At 36.5% G+C, this 19,962-nt stretch overlaps 1 protein-coding gene across 4 annotated transcripts in view; it reads right to left on the reverse strand.

Annotated features, from left to right (window-relative positions):
* BMP2K (BMP2 inducible kinase) overlaps positions 1-19,962 on the reverse strand; it is a 114,856-nt gene that overhangs the window by 62,582 nt on the left and 32,312 nt on the right. For 3 of the 4 annotated variants that reach the window (XM_038582332.1, XM_038582333.1, XM_038582331.1), the window contains exons 2-3: positions 5,556-5,674; positions 3,554-3,659 (exon numbers count right to left, since the gene is read on the reverse strand). In XM_038582332.1, coding sequence (XP_038438260.1) covers positions 3,554-3,659; positions 5,556-5,674 — 225 coding nt within the window. Of the gene's footprint in view, positions 1-3,553; positions 3,660-5,120; positions 5,182-5,555; positions 5,675-19,962 lie in introns of all 4 variants that reach the window. The other variant, XM_038582334.1, reaches the window with a different exon arrangement.

A 19,962-nucleotide genomic window follows, 5' to 3' on the forward strand; every position in this document is an offset into this window, starting at 1 on the left:
AATAATAAATGACTGTTGTTTTATGCTATTGAGCATGCTCTACTCAGATCCTCTGGATTCCTTCTCTAGGATATAACTGCCCACTCAGAGGGTACATTCTAATCTACAGCACATGCAGTAAACTTATTAGCTGGTGAAACATTTGAAGAAAACTTCTAACATAGAAAAGAAGGCATAAAAACAAACGGCAAAAAATTCAGAAAAACAAAAACACAAGGAACAGAAGAAGATTTTTTAAAAACTATAATCACTATTGACAACAAAAGACTTGCATCTAACACAAGAGCAAGGTGCATTTTTTTAAAGATTTTTTATTTATTTTTTCATGAGAGACACAGAGAGAAAGAGAGGCAGAGACACAGGCAGAGGGAGAAGCAGGCTCCATGCAGGGAGCCTGATGAGGATCACGCTCTGAGCCAAAGGCAGGTGCCAAACCGTTGAGCCACTCAGGGATCCCTCAAGGTGAATTTTAACAAAGAACAACATTAAGAGAACAAAGCGTTCCTGGAAATTACGAATAACACAGCAGAAATACAAAATTCTATAGAGGAGCTAAAAAGATACATTTAAGAAATGCTCCCAACATAAGTAAAATTCTTAAAAAGAGAAAATTAAGGAGAGAAAAAAACTGCCCAAAAATAAAGAGAGCAAAAATGACCTATAACCAAAGTACCTATACCTGAGATTTTAGAATGCTAGAGATAAGGAAAGATTCTAAGTGTCCATGGAAAAAAAGGGGCCACCTAAAAAACTAAAGAATCATAATGCGTCAGATTTCTCAATAATAACAAACACTAGGAAAAAAATGGAATAACACCTTCAGAATTCTACATCAAAATTATTTCTAACTTATAACACTTTGGTCATCCAAACTAAAAATTAAACATAGATGTTGAATAGAAATATTTCATATATGTTAGGTTTCAAATATGTTTCCTTCCATAATCCATTATCAGAAAGCTACTGAAAAATGTACTCTATTCAGAGGAGGTAGTTAAAAACAAGGAGGGAGGCATGAGCAGCAGGGAGTCCAAGATAGGACGATGGCAAAGGGAATTCCCAGAATGACAGCTAAATGCCATTCAAAATTAAACAGAACTAAAGTCTCCCAAAAGGATGTTTCTATAGAAGAAAAAATAAAGCACAATATTTAAATGTTTAAGCATACTGCATAAAGATTTACACATGCATTGGGGAATATGGGTCTAAACCACTAACACATATGAAGGAAATTAGGCAAATAAAAAATGGGGTAATTATTAACTCCAAGAAAAAAAATTTAAAGTACAAGAAAGAAAACATAATTACAGACTACTACATATCAGAGTTAAATGGCAAACAAAATAATTTAAACACAGATTATTAATTTAATCTAAAAACTAAGAACATACTACTCTGACAGTAAAATCCTCACTTTTATTTGGAGATCCTATCTAAAACATAAAAAACAGAAACAGCACTAGCAAACTTTCATTTAAGAGCCTCCCCATGCCCAGAATCACACACTGCTCTGATTTTCTATGTTTCTTCTTTTTCATACTCTAAGATCTCATTAAAACTGCAAATTCTCTTCTATATAATAAAGTGTAGAAATATGAAATTAAATATGAGAAGAAATATCTCAAGAATTTTTAAAGCAAATGCCTCTGAGGGATGGGGTAAGAGGATAATGGTTTAGACACAGCTTAACAGAACTATTTGAATTTTTAAAACATATGTGAATTACTTTGATAAATATAAAAATTTCACGTGAGTCAGCTTACTAATTCAAACTAGATAAAAAAATGTTTTTTAATTTTTTAAAAAGCAAAAGAATGACTTCCTCAAAATAATAGCTCAGGTCATATTCCTTTACTTTAAAATAAAATTTGTCCCCTGGTGCACCTGGGTGGCTCAGTTGATCAAGCGTCTGACTCCTGATTTGGGTCAGGTCATGATCTCAAGATCATGATCTCCTGAGATTGAGCCATGATCAGGCTCCGCGCTCAGTGGAGAGTCTGTGATTCTCTCTCTCCTTCTGCCCTTCCCCTCTCCCCACTCTGTCTCTGTCTGTCTCTCTCTCTAAAATAAATAAACTAATCTTTAAAAAATGAAAATAAAAAAATTTGTCCCCTAAAAACTGAAGTTCATTTGGTTCCCCTTTTAAAATGTCTTCTGGATGACTATTAATTAAACTCATATGATTATGCCAGATTCAATTACTTTTACAAAAAAAAGCCAAGGACTATCTTTACAAGTAACCAAGGGCAGGCTACTCTATCCAGCTAAGATTTAGCACGACATGGGATCCCTGGGTGGCGCAGCGGTTTGGCGCCTGCCTTTGGCCCAGGACGCGATCCTGGAGGGAGACCTGGGATCGAATCCCACATCAGGCTCCCAGTGCATGGAGCCTGCTTCTCCCTCTGCCTATGTCTCTGCCTCTCTCTCTCTCTGTGTGACTATCATAAATAAGTAAAAAATTAAAAAAAAAAAAAAAAAAAAGAATCTTTAAAAAAAAAAAAAAAAAAGATTTAGCACGACAAATGCTAGAGCTCAGGAGAGTAAAGAACATCAGTATCTTCTCCTTAAAGAGATCACAATGTTTTACAGTATGAGATAAAAAGCCATCAGGAAAACATCTGTTTTTTAATATTATATTTGGAAATAAGTTACCACTATATAATAAGAGATATTATAATACTGATTTACTTCATTTCCCCTGTCCTTCCCTCCTTACAAAACTAGAGTAAATGAGACTATATTTTTTCCACCACCACCACCAACATCCACCTCCACCATCATTCAGGAAATGGCAAGTGTTCCTAATATCATAATTAAAAATCACAATTGTCCTCAGAGAATCTCAATACAAACCAAGGCCCACTAGAACCCAAACTGCCAGATACAGTCTGATTTAAAAAAAAAAAAAAAAAAAAAGGCAAAAAAAAAAAAAAAAGTGCAAGTTTGCAGACAATGGATTAATTGCCTCCTTCAAATATATTAAAAGTTTTTAAATTATTAAGATATGCTATACAAGTAAGTATTTCTTTGAAATACCATAAGAGATCCAAATATAGTTTTTAAAACCTTCTGATGTTTACAAAAGAACCCCAAAAGACTTTGAAAGTTTATAAGTATTACATATCAAAATGCATCTAAATTTACTACATTAAATATATTGAAAATTAACATGGTTAAGTGCTGGAAAAAAATCTTACAAAACTAATATTGACACAATACACTCTTCTTTGTTGGACATTAAACATTTAGGGAGAATGATTATGTAACTGCTCTTCACCTGTTTGGATTTCCTGTTTTAAACCAACAGCATTTTTTTAATTGTCATTTACATACTCCCATCATCACTGCAGCAAGGATAACTAGATTTTAAATATATTTTTTGTAGATTTTAAATATTTCTTAACAGCATTCCTTAATTAGATAATTAAAGCTGAGATTACAATAAGTGTCTAGAATCAGGTGACAGCTACCCTAGAAGAAACCAAGACACGTACTAAAACATTTTAAGGGCAATTTTTTTTTCAGTATAAAACAAATACAGAAAAATATTTACCTCGACAATATTCCATTAAGATAAGCACTTCCCATACATTATCACTAACTGAATTAACAGCACAGTCCAAATAACTCACAATGTTTTTGTGACCAGATAGCTCTTTCTGGAAAAAAAAAAAAAATTAGATAGATAGATAGATAGATAGATAGATAGATAGATAGAAAGAAAGAAAAACATACATTTTAAAGCTCTTAATATTGGCAATGGTTTGAAGTCTAAATTAATATATTTAAAGAATTTCAAAAAAGTATAGAATCTGACATATTTCAAAAAGATTTCTACAAGGTTTCAATAAAAACTTCCATATGGCTGCTATTTTCTAATAGGCAAATATTCAATGAACACTAATTTTTAAATTCAATCAGGAAGAAAGAGATGGTTCACTCAAAACCAACAGTCTCCAAAAGTGTGCAAGATAGTCCTTTGGGACTCAAGAATATCAGAACTTTTATCTAAAAAAATTTTTTAAATTAAGTCCTAGTATTTATGAACTAAAAATTATAGTCTCATTTGTTTGTTTTGCCTGCAACATATTATAGTTTATGTGTACCTAGTTAAGTGAACTTATGAATGCATATACTTTTAACTAAATAACCTACAAAATGAACAAGTGGTTAAAAAAAACTTCTATTAAGAAACCATAGTTATAGATAATACTAATAATATAAGCATAAAGAAATAAGAAAAAAATGGCAAATCCTACACTTTTGTTCCTGGTGTAAGACAATCATTGCCATTTCAGTCTGGAAATTAAAAAACAATGATCAGTAATACTTTTTAAAATAAATTTACATCTAGTATCATTAATAAACCTAGTTTTAACTATGTAATTAGGAGGCAGAACATGTGAGTAATTCACAAATACATAAATATAATGTTAAATGGGCTACAAAATAGTTGGAAGACCACTGCTCTAAAGAGCTAATCTCCCTAAATTATCTTATTCAAAAGCACAGAATTTGAGTGTTGCTGCTACTGATGATGACTATATTTTATGTATCAAAATTACACAAATTCTATTAAAAGGAAGAATTATGGTACAACAGTACCATACCTAGACTCAAGTTAGAGAACTCACTGTAAGAACCCCTACTATCTTGGGGTAAATCTCTTCTCCCTTTTTTTTTTTTTTTTTTAATTTTATTTATTATTTATGATAGTCACACACAGAGAGAGAGAGAGGCAGAGACACAGGCAGAGGGAGAAGCAGGCTCCATGCACCGGGAGCCCGACGTGGGATTCGATCCCGGGTCTCCAGGATCACGCCCTGGGCCAAAGGCAGGCGCCAAACCGCTGCGCCACCCAGGGATCCCTCTCTTCTCCCTTTTAACTGATAGCCTTTGTAAAAATAAAAAGCTTTTAAAAAGCAAGTCTCAAAGCCTAATCAACTCTAGTCTAACTAGGGAATAGGGAGAGTAAAAGCACAATCTGGTATGTCATGATGTATAAATGTGCCTATCATTGAACAAAAGGGATCAAAATACATGTTGATTAAGATATTGATATAAAATAGGAAATCTCCCTCTTAGGTGGATAAATAGGAATGATACTAACAAGCACTTACATGAATGTGGAAAAACTGCAATTCTCGTACATTTTTGGATGAGAACAGCATAGGGATACGGCTAGGAAGGAATATACAGAAGGCTTCAACTATATCTGTAAGATTTTAATGCTTAAGTTGGGTAGTACATAAACTAGTATTTATTACATAATTCTGTAATTTTTCTATTCTCAAGATATTCCATAATTAAAATGTATTTTTAAGGGGGAGGAGGTAGGCAGAGCAGTTTGCCTGCTGAACTATAATAAGGAAGAGAGGAAAAAGCAGAAGGAGTTAGCTATATTTAGCCCTATATAGGACTATAAAGAATGCACTTCAAAGGTTTTCTAAATGTGCATAAACCAACAAGCAGCTTACTTAAAAGCTGGTTAATATTATAGTGCAAAATCAAAAGAAAATACACCAAATTTCAAATGGAATTACTCTTTCACTTACCATAATTGTAATTTCCCTTTTACAAATGTTGAGGTCTGGCATGTTATTGACATACATTCGTTTCAAAGCATGCCGGATTCCACCATGTGTCCGCACCAGGAAAACGGTGGAGAATCCACCTAGAAGAACAAGTACCAATTAACTAAAAAGAATCAGAAACTACTATCAAAATCATGTAATATCACTGAGGAGCTTAATCTCAGCAGGAAATAAACTGGCTGCACACAAATATAATAGTAAGCAACTATTTTTTTAGGTTAAAGGCCAAAATACTGGCTTCCTACACCAATCATAAAGCAGCACATAGAGAATAACACACTTCTGAAATGAGTAAGCTTCCCTTTAAAGGTGAAAATGCTAAAATTTCGTTTTGCACAGCAATACTTCTTACATAATACATGGAAAATATCACTACATAATTTTATTACTATAGTTTGGCACATACTTACTAGTGACTGCTTACCCACTAGCTTCCCCCTCTGTGATAACAAAATACTGATGTTATTTGAGGCATCAACAGGATCAGAGGGGTGGGTCCCCCTCCAGTTCCAGGGAATGAACCAACAATGTTATAAGGTGATAATGGGAATTTCATTTCCTCTTGTCAGTATCTGATTTAGAACCAGATATGTAATTGATTTTGCTTTGGGACATAAGGGAAAATTGGCTGGGGAATGTAGGAAGACTGTCCACCTAGAAAAACAGAAAGACTTGTGAAGAAGGCCATGCTCTTCCTCTGGCTTTTGGATTTTGTTATATATGATGTTTAGACCTATCGCAGCTATCTGTGGCCATGATGGACCAAAAGGATCAGATCAAAAATGACCCAGAACACTGACATAATTAGTCTACTGAATTAGACAACACTGGAACCACCTCCTTCTTAAATGATATGTCTTCATTATTTATGCCATAGTTTTTTGGAGAGTCTGTCAATTGTATTTGAGAAAGCAAATCTGAAAGACATTGCTAGGTATTCTAAAGAACAATTACTTCTATCACATCCAGACTTCCACCTGAAGTTTTTAAAGCTCATCCTGGTAAAGGATATTATGTTGCCTAATGTAGTTTATTTTTTTTTTTTTTTTTTTTTTAAATTTTTATTTATTTACTTATGATAGTCACAGAGAGAGAGAGAGAGGCAGAGACACAGGCAGAGGGAGAAGCAGGCTCCATGCATCGGGAGCCTGATATGGGATTCGATCCCGTGTCTCCAGGATCACGCCCTGGGCCAAAGGCAGGCGCCAAACCGCTGCGCCACCCAGGGATCCCGCCTAATGTAGTTTAAAATAAAAAATGATGTGTCACTTTTATCAGTTTGATAGCCTGTATAAAGCAACATACTAAGCAATGCTAAGGCACCTGTACTCTGACTCAATGCAAATTAGTCAAAGGAAAAGTTAACTACTAGGGATAAATGATAAGGGAAAAAAAAGAGTTCCTAAGACACTCCAGAATCAGTATGGATTCAATGTGGGGCCTCCATGTCCCCTGCTGCAATTCCAACAAACTGTAAAACTCTCACCTTGTAGATATGGATTTCCATGTAAACAATGTAGGGGAAATCAAATCACCTGATTCACAAGGTTGTTACCAGGAAAGAAAAAGATGATATCTGGGAAAGGTATTTGAAGTAAAAGCTCTAACAATGCAAGGAACTTTTTTAAAGTTCACTTAGCATTAATTTTAAATGTAAACATTAAGAAATTAGTAGCACTAATAAAGTACTACTACAACTACTCAAATTTTACTTAATTTTTTAAAAATTCAAAAAAATGCTAAAAGTTAGATCCAAGTAAGGAGGTAGAATGAGATCAAGATAAATCATTTAAACAGCATTTGTTTTGAGATATTTATCTAGAGATTCCCCTAGAACCATGCTTCCCAAATACAGCTATGCATCAGAATTGCCTGGTGAGCTGGTAACAGACAGAAAGAAAGAATGAATTTATCTTGAACAGTTTTCCAAGTTCTGCCCCCAAGTCTGAATCAGAAAGCTCCAGTAAGGCTGTGTGTGTGTGTGTGTGGGTGTGTGCGCGCGCATGCGCGCGCAGCAAAAACTCCCCTATGCTTTATATTACTCTACTTTGTGTATACATTCTCTTAAGTATATAATAATGTACACTGGTTATTAATTGGGGAGTATTAGTGGAGAGTAGTCTCCCAGTTGGTTCTGATGTACACCCTAGTTAAATATCCTTTGAAACAGAGATTAAGTTCCGAGAGTCATGGATCCTATATATTCATTCTTAACCACCCACAAAACAATGTAATTTTATGCCTATAAATTAAGGAAAAATTTTGTTTTCATAAAACTTCTATTCCTAAAAGTTAAAGTTTGCTAGTTTCACTAATTTGAAATTAGACATAGATCCCACCAGACATTAAGTTTTCTAAATAGAGAAGATATTGTGTTCATCAACTGATTTCTACATAAACAAAGTAAGTAAGAGTGCCTGCTTTGAGAAAGAAAGGGAAGAATTTATTTATCTTTCTCCAAATATTATATTTTCCAGCATTTTCTGATTATTAATCAGCTAATATTATTTGTTTGAAGAATGCACTTAGTGGGAAGTAATTAGTTAAGACATTACAATAATCCAAGAGAGGAGCATCACCTGTTTGCCACCAATCCATATCTACCACATTCTTCAACACACATTTTTCCTCAGGGAAATCATTCACAATCAATCATTCATCAGTCCCTCAAAATTTTTATCTAGAGTTTTGACTACATTATCCTGTACTTTAATTTTTTTATAATAAATTTATTTTTTATTGGTGTTCAATATACCAGCATAGAGAATAACACCCAGTGCTCATCCTGCCAAATGCCCCCCTCAGTGCCCGTCATTCAGTCACCCCCACCTCCCACCCTCCTCCCCTTCCACCACCCCTAGTTCGTTTCCCAGAGTTAGGAGACTTTATGTTCTGTCTCTCTTTCTGATATTTCCCACTCATTTTTTTTCCTTTCCCCTTTATTCCCTTTCACTATTTTTTATATTCCCCAAATGAATGAGAACATACACTGTTTGTCCTTCTCCGATTGACTTACTTCACTCAGCATAATACCCTCCAGTTCCATCCACGGTGAAGCAAATGGTGGGTATTTGTCATTTCTAATGGCTGAGGAATATTCCATCGTATACATAGACCACATCTCCTTTATCCATTCATCTTTTGATGGACACCAAGGCTCCTTCCACAGTTTGGCTATTGTGGCCATTGCCGCTAGAAACATCGGGGTGCAGGTGTCCCGGCGTTTCACTGCATCTGTATCTTTGGGGTAAATCCCCAGCAGTGCAATTGCTGGGTCGTAGGGCAGGTCTATTTTTAACTCTTTGAGGAACCTCCACACAGTTTTCCAGAGTGGCTGCACCAGTTCACATTCCCACCAACAGTGCAAGAGGGTTCCCTTTTCTCCGCATCCTCTCCAACATTTGTGGTTTCCTGCCTTGTTAATTTGCCCCATTCTCACTGGTGTGAGGCGGGATCTCATTGTGGTTTTGATTTGTATTTCCCTGATGGCAAGTGATGCAAAGCATTTTCTCATGTGCATGTTGGCCATGTCTCTGTCTTCCTCTGTGAGATTTCTCTTCATGTCTTTTGCCCATTTCATGATTGGATTGTTTGTTTCTTTGGTGTTGAGTTTAATAAGTTCTTTACAGATCTTGGAAACTAGCCCTTTATCTGATATGTCATTTGCAAATATCTTCTCCCATTCTGTAGGTTGTCTCCTAGTTTTGTTGACTGTATCCTTTGTTGTGCAAAAGCTTCTTATCTTGATGAAGTCCCAATAGTTCATTTTTGCTTTTGTTTCTTTTGCCTTCGTGGATGTATCTTGCAAGAAGTTACTGTGGCTGAGTTCAAAAAGGGTGTTGCCTGGGTTCTCCTCTAGGATTTTGATGGATTTTTGTCTCACATTTAGATCTGTCATCCATTTTGAGTTTGTGTCTGGTGCAAGAGAGTGGTCTAGTTTCATTCTTCTGCATGTGGATGTCCAATTTTCCCAGCACCATCTATTGAACAGACTGTCTTTCTTCCAGTGGATAGTCTTTCCTCCTTTATCGAATATTAGTTGACCATAAAGTTGAGGGTCCACTTCTGGATTCTCTATTCTGTTCCACTGATCTCTGTGTCTGTTTTTGTGCCAGTACCACACTGTCTTGATGACCACAGCTTTGTAGTACAACCTGAAATCTGGCATTGTGATGCCCCCAGATATGGTTTTCTTTTTTAAAATTCCCCTGGCTATTCGGGGTCTTTTCTGATTCCACACAAATCTTAAAATAATTTGTTCTAACTCTCTGAAGAAAGTCCATGGTATTTTGATAGGGATTGCATTAAATGTGTACATTGCTCTGGGTAACATTGACATTTTCACAATATTAATTCTGCCAATCCATGAGCATGGAATATTTTTCCATCTCTCTGTGTCTTCCTCAATTTCTTTCAGAAGTGTTCTATAGTTTTGAGGGTATAGATCCTTTACCTCTTTGGTTAGGTTTATTCCTAGGTATCTTAGGCTTTTGGGTGCAATTGTAAATGGGATTGACCCCTTAATTTCTCTTTCTTCAGTCTCATTGTTAGTGTATAGAAATGCCACTGATTTCTGGGCATTGATTTTGTATCCTGCCACACTACCAAATTGCTGTATGAGTTCTAGCAATCTTGGGGTGGAGGCTTTTGGGTTTTCTATGTAGAGTATCATGTCATCAGTGAAGAGGGAGAGTTTGACTTCTTCTTTGCCAATTTGAATGCCTTTAATATCTTTTTGTTGTCTGATGGCTGAGGCTAGGACTTCCAGTACTATGTTGAATAGCAGTGGTGAGAGTGGACATCCCTGTCTTGTTCCTGATCTTAGGGGAAAGGCTCCCAGTGCTTCCCCACTGAGAATGATATTTGCTGTGGGCTTTCCGTAGATGGCTTTTAAAATGTTGGGGAATGTTCCCTCTATCGCTACACTCTGAAGAGTTTTGATCAGGAATGGATGCTGTATTTTGTCAAATGCTTTCTCTGCATCTAATGAGAGGATCATATGGTTCTTGGTTTTTCTCTTGCTGATATGATGAATCACATTGTTTTACGAGTGTTGAACCAGCCTTGCGTCCCGGGGATAAATCCTACTTGGTCATGGTGAATAATTTTCTTAATGTGCTGTTGGATCCAATTGGCTAGTATCTTGTTGAGAAGTTTTGCATCCATGTTCATCAGGGATATTGGTCTGTAATTCTCCTTTTTGGTGGGGTCTTTGTCTGGTTTTGGAATTAAGGTGATGCTGGCCTCATAGAACGAATTTGGAAGTACTCCATCTCTATCTTTCCAAACAGCTTTAGGAGAATAGGTATGGTTTCTTCTTTAAACGTTTGATAGAATTCCCCTGGGAAGCCATCTGGCCCTGGACTCTTGTGTCTTGGGAGGTTTTTGATGACTGCTTCAATTTCCTCCCTGGTTATTGGCCTGTTCAGGTTTTCTATTTCTTCCTGTTCCAGTTTTGGTAGTTTGTGGCTTTCCAGGAATGCGTCCATTTCTTCTAGATTGCCTAATTTATTGGCGTATAGCTGTTCATAATATGTTTTTAAAATCGTTTGTATTTCCTTGGTGTTGGTAGTGATCTCTCCTTTCTCATTCATGATTTTATTAATTTGAGTCTTCTCTCTCTTCTTTTTAATAAGGCTGGTTAATGGTTTATCTATCTTATTAATTCTTTCAAAGAACCAACTCCTGGTTCTGTTGATCTGTTCCACAGTTCTTCTGGTCTCGATTTCGTTGAGTTCTGCTCAAATCTTAATTAACTCTCTCCTTCTGCTGGGTGTAGGATCTATTTGCTGTTTATTCTCTAGCTCCTTTAGGTGTAAGGTTAGCTTTTGTATTTGAGTTCTTTCCAGTTTTTGAATGGATGCTTGTATTGCGATGTATTTCCCCCTCAGGACTGCTTGTGCTGCATCCCAAAGATTTTGAACGGTTGTATCTTCATTCTCATTAGTTTCCATGAATCTTTTTAATTCTTCCTTATTTCCTGGTTGACCCTTTCATCTTTTAGCAGGATGGTCCTTAACCTCCACGTGTTTGAGGTCCTTCCAAACTCCTTGTTGTGATTTAGTTCTAATTTCAAGGCATTACGGTCTGAGAATATGCAGGGGACGATCCCAATCTTTGGTATTGGTTCAGACCTGATTTGTACCCAGTATGTGGTCTATTCTGGAGAAAGTTCCATGTGCACTTGAGTAGAATGTGCATTCAGTTGAGTTTGGATGTAAAGGTCTATAGATATCTGTGAAATCCATCTGGTCCAGTGTATCATTTAAAGCTCTTGTTTCTTTGGAGATGTGCTTAGAAGGCCTATCAAGTGTAGAAAGCGCTAGATTGGAGTCACCAAGTGTATTATTATCTAAGTATTTATTCACTTTGTTTATTAATTGATTTATATATTTGGCAGCTCCCACATTCGGGGCATATATATTGAGGATTGTTAAGTCCTCTTGTTGGATAGATCCTTTAAGTATGATATAGTGTCCCTCTTCATCTCTCACTACAGTCTTCGGGGTAAATTTCAGTTTATCTGATATAAGGATGGCTACCCCTGCTTTCTTTTGAGGACCATTTGAATGGTAAATAGTTCTCCAACCTTTTATTTTCAGGCTGTAGGTGTCCTTCTGTCTAAAATGAGTCTCTTGTAGACAGCAAATAGATGGGTCCTGCTTTTTTATCCAGTCTGAAACCCTGTGCCTTTTGATGGGGTCATTAAGCCCGTTCACGTTCAGAGTTACTATGGACAGATATGAGTTTAGTGTCTTCATGATATCTATTCAGTCCTTGTTTTTGTTGATTGTTGCTCTGAACTTCTTCTTAAAGGGGAATTTTAAGAGTCCCCCTTAAAATTTCTTGCAGAGCTGGTTTGGAGGTCACATATTCTTTCAGTTCCTGCCTGTCTTGGAAGCTCTTTATCTCTTTATCTCTCCTTCCATTTTGAATGAGAGCCTTGCTGGATAAAGTATTCTTGGTTGCATGTTCTTCTCATTTAGGACCCTGAATATATCCTGCCAGCCCTTTCTGGCCTGCCAGGTCTCTGTGGAGAGGTCTGCTGTTACCCTAATACTCCTCCCCATAAAAGTCAGGGATTTCTTGTCTCTTGCTGCTTAAGGATCTTCTCTTTCTCTTTGGAATTTGCAAGTTTAACTATTAAATGTCAGGTGTTGAACGGTTTTGATTGATTTTAGGGGGGGATCCCTGTATTTCCTGGATCTGAATGCCTGTTTCCCTTCCCAGATTAGGAAATTTTTCAGCTATGATTTGTTCAAATACATATTCTGGCCCTCTGTCCCTTTTGGCGCCCTCGGGAACCCCAATTAAACGTAGGTTTTTCTTCCTCAGGCTGTCGTTTATTTCCCTTAATCTGTCTTCTTGGTCTTTTAATTGTTTGTCTTTTTTCCTCAGTTTCCCTCTTTGCCATCAACTTGTCTTCTATGTCACTCACTCGTTCTTCCACCTCGTTAACCCTCATCGTTAGGACCACGCTCCCGCCCCGCAGCCCCCTCCGCGGAGCCATCTCCGAGCCCCTCCGAGCTGCTCCGGATCCCCCGGTGCGCGCTGTAGCCCTTACGGAGCTCGGCGCACTCTCCCGGGCGCAGGGGTCTGTTAGTGTCCCCGGGAGCCTGAGGGCATCCCCGCCCTCCTGGGTCCTGCTCCACCTCCCTGCGAGCCCCTTTCCGCCCGGGAAGGTTGGTGCAGCTCCTGCTTCTCCAGGACGGGGCTCTTTTGTCCTGGGGACACTCGCCCTGGCCTCAATCCGGCTCCTCACGGGGCCCTTCCCCCTTGGAGGCCTTTTGTTTCTTTATTTCTTTTTCCCCGTCTTCCTACCTTGATAGAAGCGCGAACTCTTCTCACTGTAGCATTCCAGCTGTTCTCTCTTTAAATATCAGGCCGAATTCGTAGATTTTCAGGATGATCTGAAGGTTATCTAGGTAATTTGGTGGGGACAGGTGATTTGGGGACCCTACTCTTCCCCCATCTTGCCCCTCCTCCTCGTACTTTAATTCTCAACTCACTGCATACATATATCACAAGGTTACTGGCAGTAAACCGCAAATTTCACTTATTATGTTGTCCAATTCAATATACAGTTCAAGTCTAAGTCAAGGCACAGCTGTTAAAATAAAGCTTTAATTATAATTCCAAATATAGGACTATGAGGGTATTATAAAGTATTCCAAATGTGCTCAAAATCCCAAGAAAATACAAGAATAACAGATATTGATCTGACAGAGTAAAACGGGAAATGTGTATTTATGCAAGTTAACATGAGAAGAAAAATTATTGGCATCTTTTGCAATCTATAAATCATATAATAGAATATAATATTGGCATTCCTTCCATTTTGTGGGTATATATTATGAAAAGCAATGATTATCAGCCTCCCCTAGTTTGTTTCCAGGGTAGGACATGTGGTTCACATGTGAAACCATTCCACAGACTAATTTAAATATCACCTCTTTTGTCCCCAACCCAACACAAAAAGTAATCACATTTAAATGAAGGAGTAGCTTTAAGCCAACCTAAATTTGTTTCACTTAACAGTATTAAAAGAATTACAGTATACCTTGCACCTGACTGAATACCACCTTGTAAAACTCTAGAGATGCCAGGTGCCTCTGGTAATTGTGTATGAACATAAGGTATATATTTCTACAGACTAACTTTCCTTCCTGATAAACCATTCCTCCTATTAAAAGCCATCATTTTTCTATGTCTTACTTTTAATTTACTGATGGTGCATATATTTGTAACTCCCCTCAAATGTGTTCAGAGAGATAACATGAAAAAAGGAAAACATGAATGACAGAACCAGTTTCTTCATTTCTTTATCTTCCCTGCATTTCCTCTGGTACAGATGGTAATTTACCAACTGGAAGTACAAGTCCAAAGGTCTAACATCACAGTAACAGAAGTTTCAGAAAGAGAAAATAAAAGTCTATCAAAGATATAATACATACACATACATCCCAAACTTGAAGTATATGGGTTTCTATAAGGGCTAACCCAATATATATACATTGGGATATTAGTCATAAAAAGAATGAAATCTGGGACACCTGGGTGGCTCAGCGGTTGGTTGAGCGACTGCCTTCAGCTCATGGCATGATTCCAGAGTCCTGGGATCGAGTCCCACATCGGGCTTCCTGCATGGAGCCTGCTTCTCCCTCTGCCTATGTCTCTGTCTCTCTCTCCCTGTGTCTCTCATGAATAAATAAATTAAATCTTTAAAAAAAAAAAAGAATGAAATCTGCAATCTTGCCATTTGCAACAACATGAATGGATCTAGAGGGTATAATGCTAAAGGAATAAGGCAGAGAAAGACACATACCATGTGATTTCACTCATATGTGGAATTTAAGAAACAAAACAAAGAAAAAAAAGAGACTCTTAATTATAGAGAGGGGAAGTGGGTGGGGATGGATGAAACAGATGAATGGGATAAAGAGTAGATTTATTGTGATGAGCACTGAGGAAGGTATAGAGTTGCTGGATCACTATATTGTACACCTGAAACTAATATAACAATGTATGTTAATTATACAGAATTTTTTTTAAATTTAAAATTTAATTATTTTTTTTAAAAGCACTAACCCAGTAAATACCAAGCATGATGAACAAACAAAAAAGATCCATATCAAGGCTCATCATCAACAAACTTCAGAAGGTTCAGGATAGAAAAGATCCTAAATGCCACACAAAAAAATTTTTTAATGATTGCAAATTTGCCTTAGTTTGGGCTGGCTTCGATATCATCTGGCCACCTCACAAGCAGTAAGTGAATGTGTAAGCATAATTAAGCTCATACTATTTAAATAAGCATATTACATACTAGTGGTGTCATTTTACCAAATACTTCATTGTCTAGCTGAAATTAATCTGAAAACTTTATAGCTGCTTCAGTAGTCTTCTATTTCTAAAGAGATCACAGTAAGACAATCACTGCAAGATAAACATATAAATAATACTAAGAATAACGCCAAATAAAAATGTCCAGAAGACGGCCCCCAAAAAACCCCTTGATTATATAGTAAGACTATTCCAAAATCATCATCTTGAAGAAGAGACCTACCAGAGAAATGAAATAGTGCTTGAGGCTTTATATTAACAACAGACACTATGAGAGGTTAGAAGTTTTGAAGTAATAAACACTGCTAGCTATAAATGGAAGACAGACTAATGCCTGGTATAAGTTAATGGGCACAAGATTATTATTTATTGGATGAATGAATCAATGAACGATGGCAAAATGCTCCACTAAATTTTTTCTTAGAATCCATCATAGCAAGAGAGGAGGAAGAGCAAGGCTTTTGGAGTCAGACTTGGAATTAAATATTAACTCCACCATTACTAATTACATGAACATAAGGCATGTTTTAACTTCTGACCCCTAGTGTCTTCATGCATTTGGAAACATAATGAGATCTCACAAGACTACTGTAAACAATGAAAGAGATTATGTATGTAAAGTGCTTAATATCACCTATTTCATAGATGGTAACTATTATAGTTACTACTACTGTGATTACTATTGTACTGCTGCTATTACTACTACTCCATCTTTGAAGGTTAGATTTACACTACACATTTTCAAGAATACAAAGAATGGAAATAAACACATGCCTTGATAAACTAATATAAACACAGTTAAGATTCAAAAAGACAACATTTACCTACATAAACATGCCCCAAATCGGTTGTAGATCCAAGTATTCATGAAATGTCATACATAATTCAAAACAAAATTAGCTTTGTAAATTATATTTTAAAGACTTGAAAATTTAAGATAAATGAAGGCTAAAAATAACTCTATTTTTCCCCCCTAAACACAATAAGATACCTTTATGTTTTGGTTTCTTGAAATTTGTGTCTAATGAAAGCAACCCTCTAGAGTTACTCAAAATAACAATTAAATGAACCCTTCCCCAATTCATTTTAGGGTAGAAACATCCTACAAGTTGATTATTTTAATGAAAGCATTATTGTGACTCTACATACATAAAAATACAAAATATATATGGACTTTGTCCCCAGTTCCTGGCACAGAGCTTCAAAAACCCTTAGTATTCCCTGACAGAAGTGTGCTGTTTATATTAATGAGAAACATAGTGGTGGGGCCCCTAGCTAGCTTTAGGTTGGAGGCTGGCCCCAGAAAAACCTACTACATAACTAGAGAGTTGGAACTTTTTAGCCTCCTGCCTCTCCTTTCACTCCACTTCTCACTCCCAACCTCTGAGAAGAAAAGAGGATTTAGAGAGTGAGTTCAATCATATGGTCAGTGACTTAATCAATTTTGCCTATGTAAAGAAGCCTCAATAAAATTTCCGAATAACAAAGTTCAGAGAATTTCCTGGTTGGTGAACACACTGACGTGCCCAGAGAGTGGCACACCTGCCTCCATGAGGACAGAAGCTCCCACACTAGAGACCCTTCCATACCTTATCTCTTGCCTTCTGTACCTGTTCATTTTGGCTATTCATTTGTATCCTTTATAATAAAATGATAATCATAAGTATATAGCACTTTCCTAAATTCTGAGTCATTTAGCAAATTATCAAATCTGAAGAAGAGTCATGGGAAACCCCAAATTTGTATTCAAGCCAGTCATCAGAAGTGCTGAGGGCCCCTAGGCATCTGAAATAAGGGCAATCTACTGGGACGGAGCCCTTTAATTTGTAGGACACCCAGTTTAGTGTCAGAGAATTGTTGTTGGAATGCAACTACTTAGTAGTTATGGATATATTTTATCTCCTACTTAGGAAAATGAGAAATACGCCATATGAAGCAACAAATAAGAAACTTTAAAATCTAACCCTAATTCAGAATGGATTTTCAATAATCCAGAAAGGTCTGAAGTCAACATCAAATATTTTGGAGACATGCAATGCTAAATTAAGTACTTAGTAAATATGTACTCGTTCATACAATTAGACATCCTTATTAGTTACACAGCACTTCCTTAAAACTCTCATCACAGCTTCCGGTCCATACCCTATTAGCATACTTGATCTTCTGTTCATCAATCTGCCTCTTCCATTAGGTATTAAGAAACTTGATGAAGATTTTACATAATAGTAAGTGCAAAATGAATAATCAAAATGTGTTCATAATACAACTGTTCAAATCACTTTTGAAGTAAACTAAATGCTTGCAAATGAAAAAAATGAGGTATTTTTTTATAAAGCCTTGTAAAAACTAAGATACCCTAATTTCTTTGACAAAACGTGACAGGTAAAAGAACTTTCCTAGTCACTATAAGAAATTAATTTCATCAGGGATAATTTACATTCGGTGAGCTTCTCTTAGCTCCTAATCAACACTTTCCAGATAACTGAAAATCCAAGTTGGCAGAAGTTATATAAATATAGAATTACCATGAAATGTTTCCTATAACCACAGTTCTCGAGCTATTTTCTTGCCCAACACACTGAAAGACACTACTCATTCCCAAAAATGATAGAGACTGTCAATGGAGTTGGGAGGAAAAGGTATCGAAATTGAGAAGTATAATATTAAGAAACTAATTCAGTAAGGATCATCAATGTATGCAAAAATTCAAGATGAAGGCTGATGAAAAATAGGATAACCCCATGATGCCAAAGTACCATAAGGAAAAAAATATAAGGGAGAAATCTGAGAGTCACTAATATTGCATTAATATTGACATTATGTGTTTCCTGATGTGAGTCAATATGAAGTAAACAGCATTACCTACAAAGTACTTTTGTTAGAAACCTTTCACCTAATAAATCTTAAAGCATATCATTTTACTTATTAGTATTTAATGGGTATTTAAACACATACACATTCTTAAAATGTATTCATTATCCTCTAATCACAGTACCTCTGTTCCATCTGAGAACAATAATTCTTCTAAGACACAGTCATGTGTTTAATTATTCATGTGTTTTCAGAAATGTATAAAGAAAATGTTGTAAAATGTTATTAGTAGTTGACTCTAGATGATGAGCATATGGTTATTCATTATACTATTCCTTAAACTTTTCCATATTATTTTAAATTTTTCATGACAAAGTTGGAAGAGAAAGAACAAGAAACACAGGATGTTTTTCCCCAGGTAATTCCTCTGTCCCTTACCATCCAACACCACCACCACCACCACCACCACTGAGAATTATTATTTTACAAGAAATACAGTGCTGCTGATTATACAGACTCACAACTTCCCCCAAAGGCAACATAAGTCTCTTGCCACAGAAAATGTTTATGGTATCCTAGATACCTACAGCTCCAACATCTTGACACACACAAGCATTTCATGTTTATGAAAGACTGGGCTTTAGTAGTGTTTACTCCTATTAAGTTTGTTTTCCTAGGGAATGGAAGAAGAAAGATGGAAGGACAGAATTACATGTGGTTTTTCTGTACTGTGTATATCATTATACATCATGCAAATCAACAAGACAGAGGAAATACCAAGCTGTCAGTAACTTCTGGTTTCAACCACTGCCAAAGAAAACAATGTCATTTGAAAAGTATCTTCAAGATAAGTAAAACATGCACTTATTTTGCTGTGGGATTTGAGCCAGAAAAATGATCCTCCTAACCAATGTCCACTGGCCTGTGATACATCAGAGTTTCATTACTTTAAGTTAAGGCAGTGACTTCGAAAGTTTCTTTTAAAAGTGAAAACAGGGCAGCACCGGTGACTCAGTGGTTTAGCGCCACCTTCAGCCGGGCATGATCCTGGGGACCCAGGATCGAGTCCCACGTCAGGTTCCCTGCATGGAGCCTGCTTCTCCCTCTGCCTGTGTCTGCCCCTCTTTCTCTCTCTCTCTCTCATATGAATAAAATCTATAAAAAAATATTTAAAAAAATAAAAGTGAAAATACTCCTAAAGAGGATTACTAACTTAAATGCTTGCCAAAGTTATCGTATCAGTAAGTGCTATCTAGTACAAGGCAATGAAAGAATGAGTCAGGTACATTTGATTAGGCAGGGAACAAGAAGGGGATTTAGAGAAGAAAAGGCAAAAGTATAGCATTCATATAGTGCTAACACTATACAGAGCACTTCCAAGTACATTATCTTATTTATCACTCATAATATCATGGGCAGTTTAACTGATATTCCCATTGTACATATGAGGAATAAACACTTAGAAAGAAGGTAAGCAGCTAGTCCAATAACACAAAGCTGAAAAGATGGGAGTCACAAGTCCTTCCTTCCCCCTTCCATAAACCTCACCTCCTAATAATTTTTACATCCACATCTGTCCTGGTTAGTTATGTCAGAAGAAAAGTCTAGCTATATAATTACATACGAGAGGACCTAGGAAAAACATTAAAACTGAGGAGAAACAAAAGAAAAACAGATAATCAAGAGAAAACAATGCCTTCCCCACTCCCAGAGC

The sequence above is a fragment of the Canis lupus genome, chromosome 32, assembly GCF_011100685.1.
Source record: "Canis lupus familiaris isolate Mischka breed German Shepherd chromosome 32, alternate assembly UU_Cfam_GSD_1.0, whole genome shotgun sequence".
NCBI lineage: Eukaryota > Metazoa > Chordata > Mammalia > Carnivora > Canidae > Canis > Canis lupus.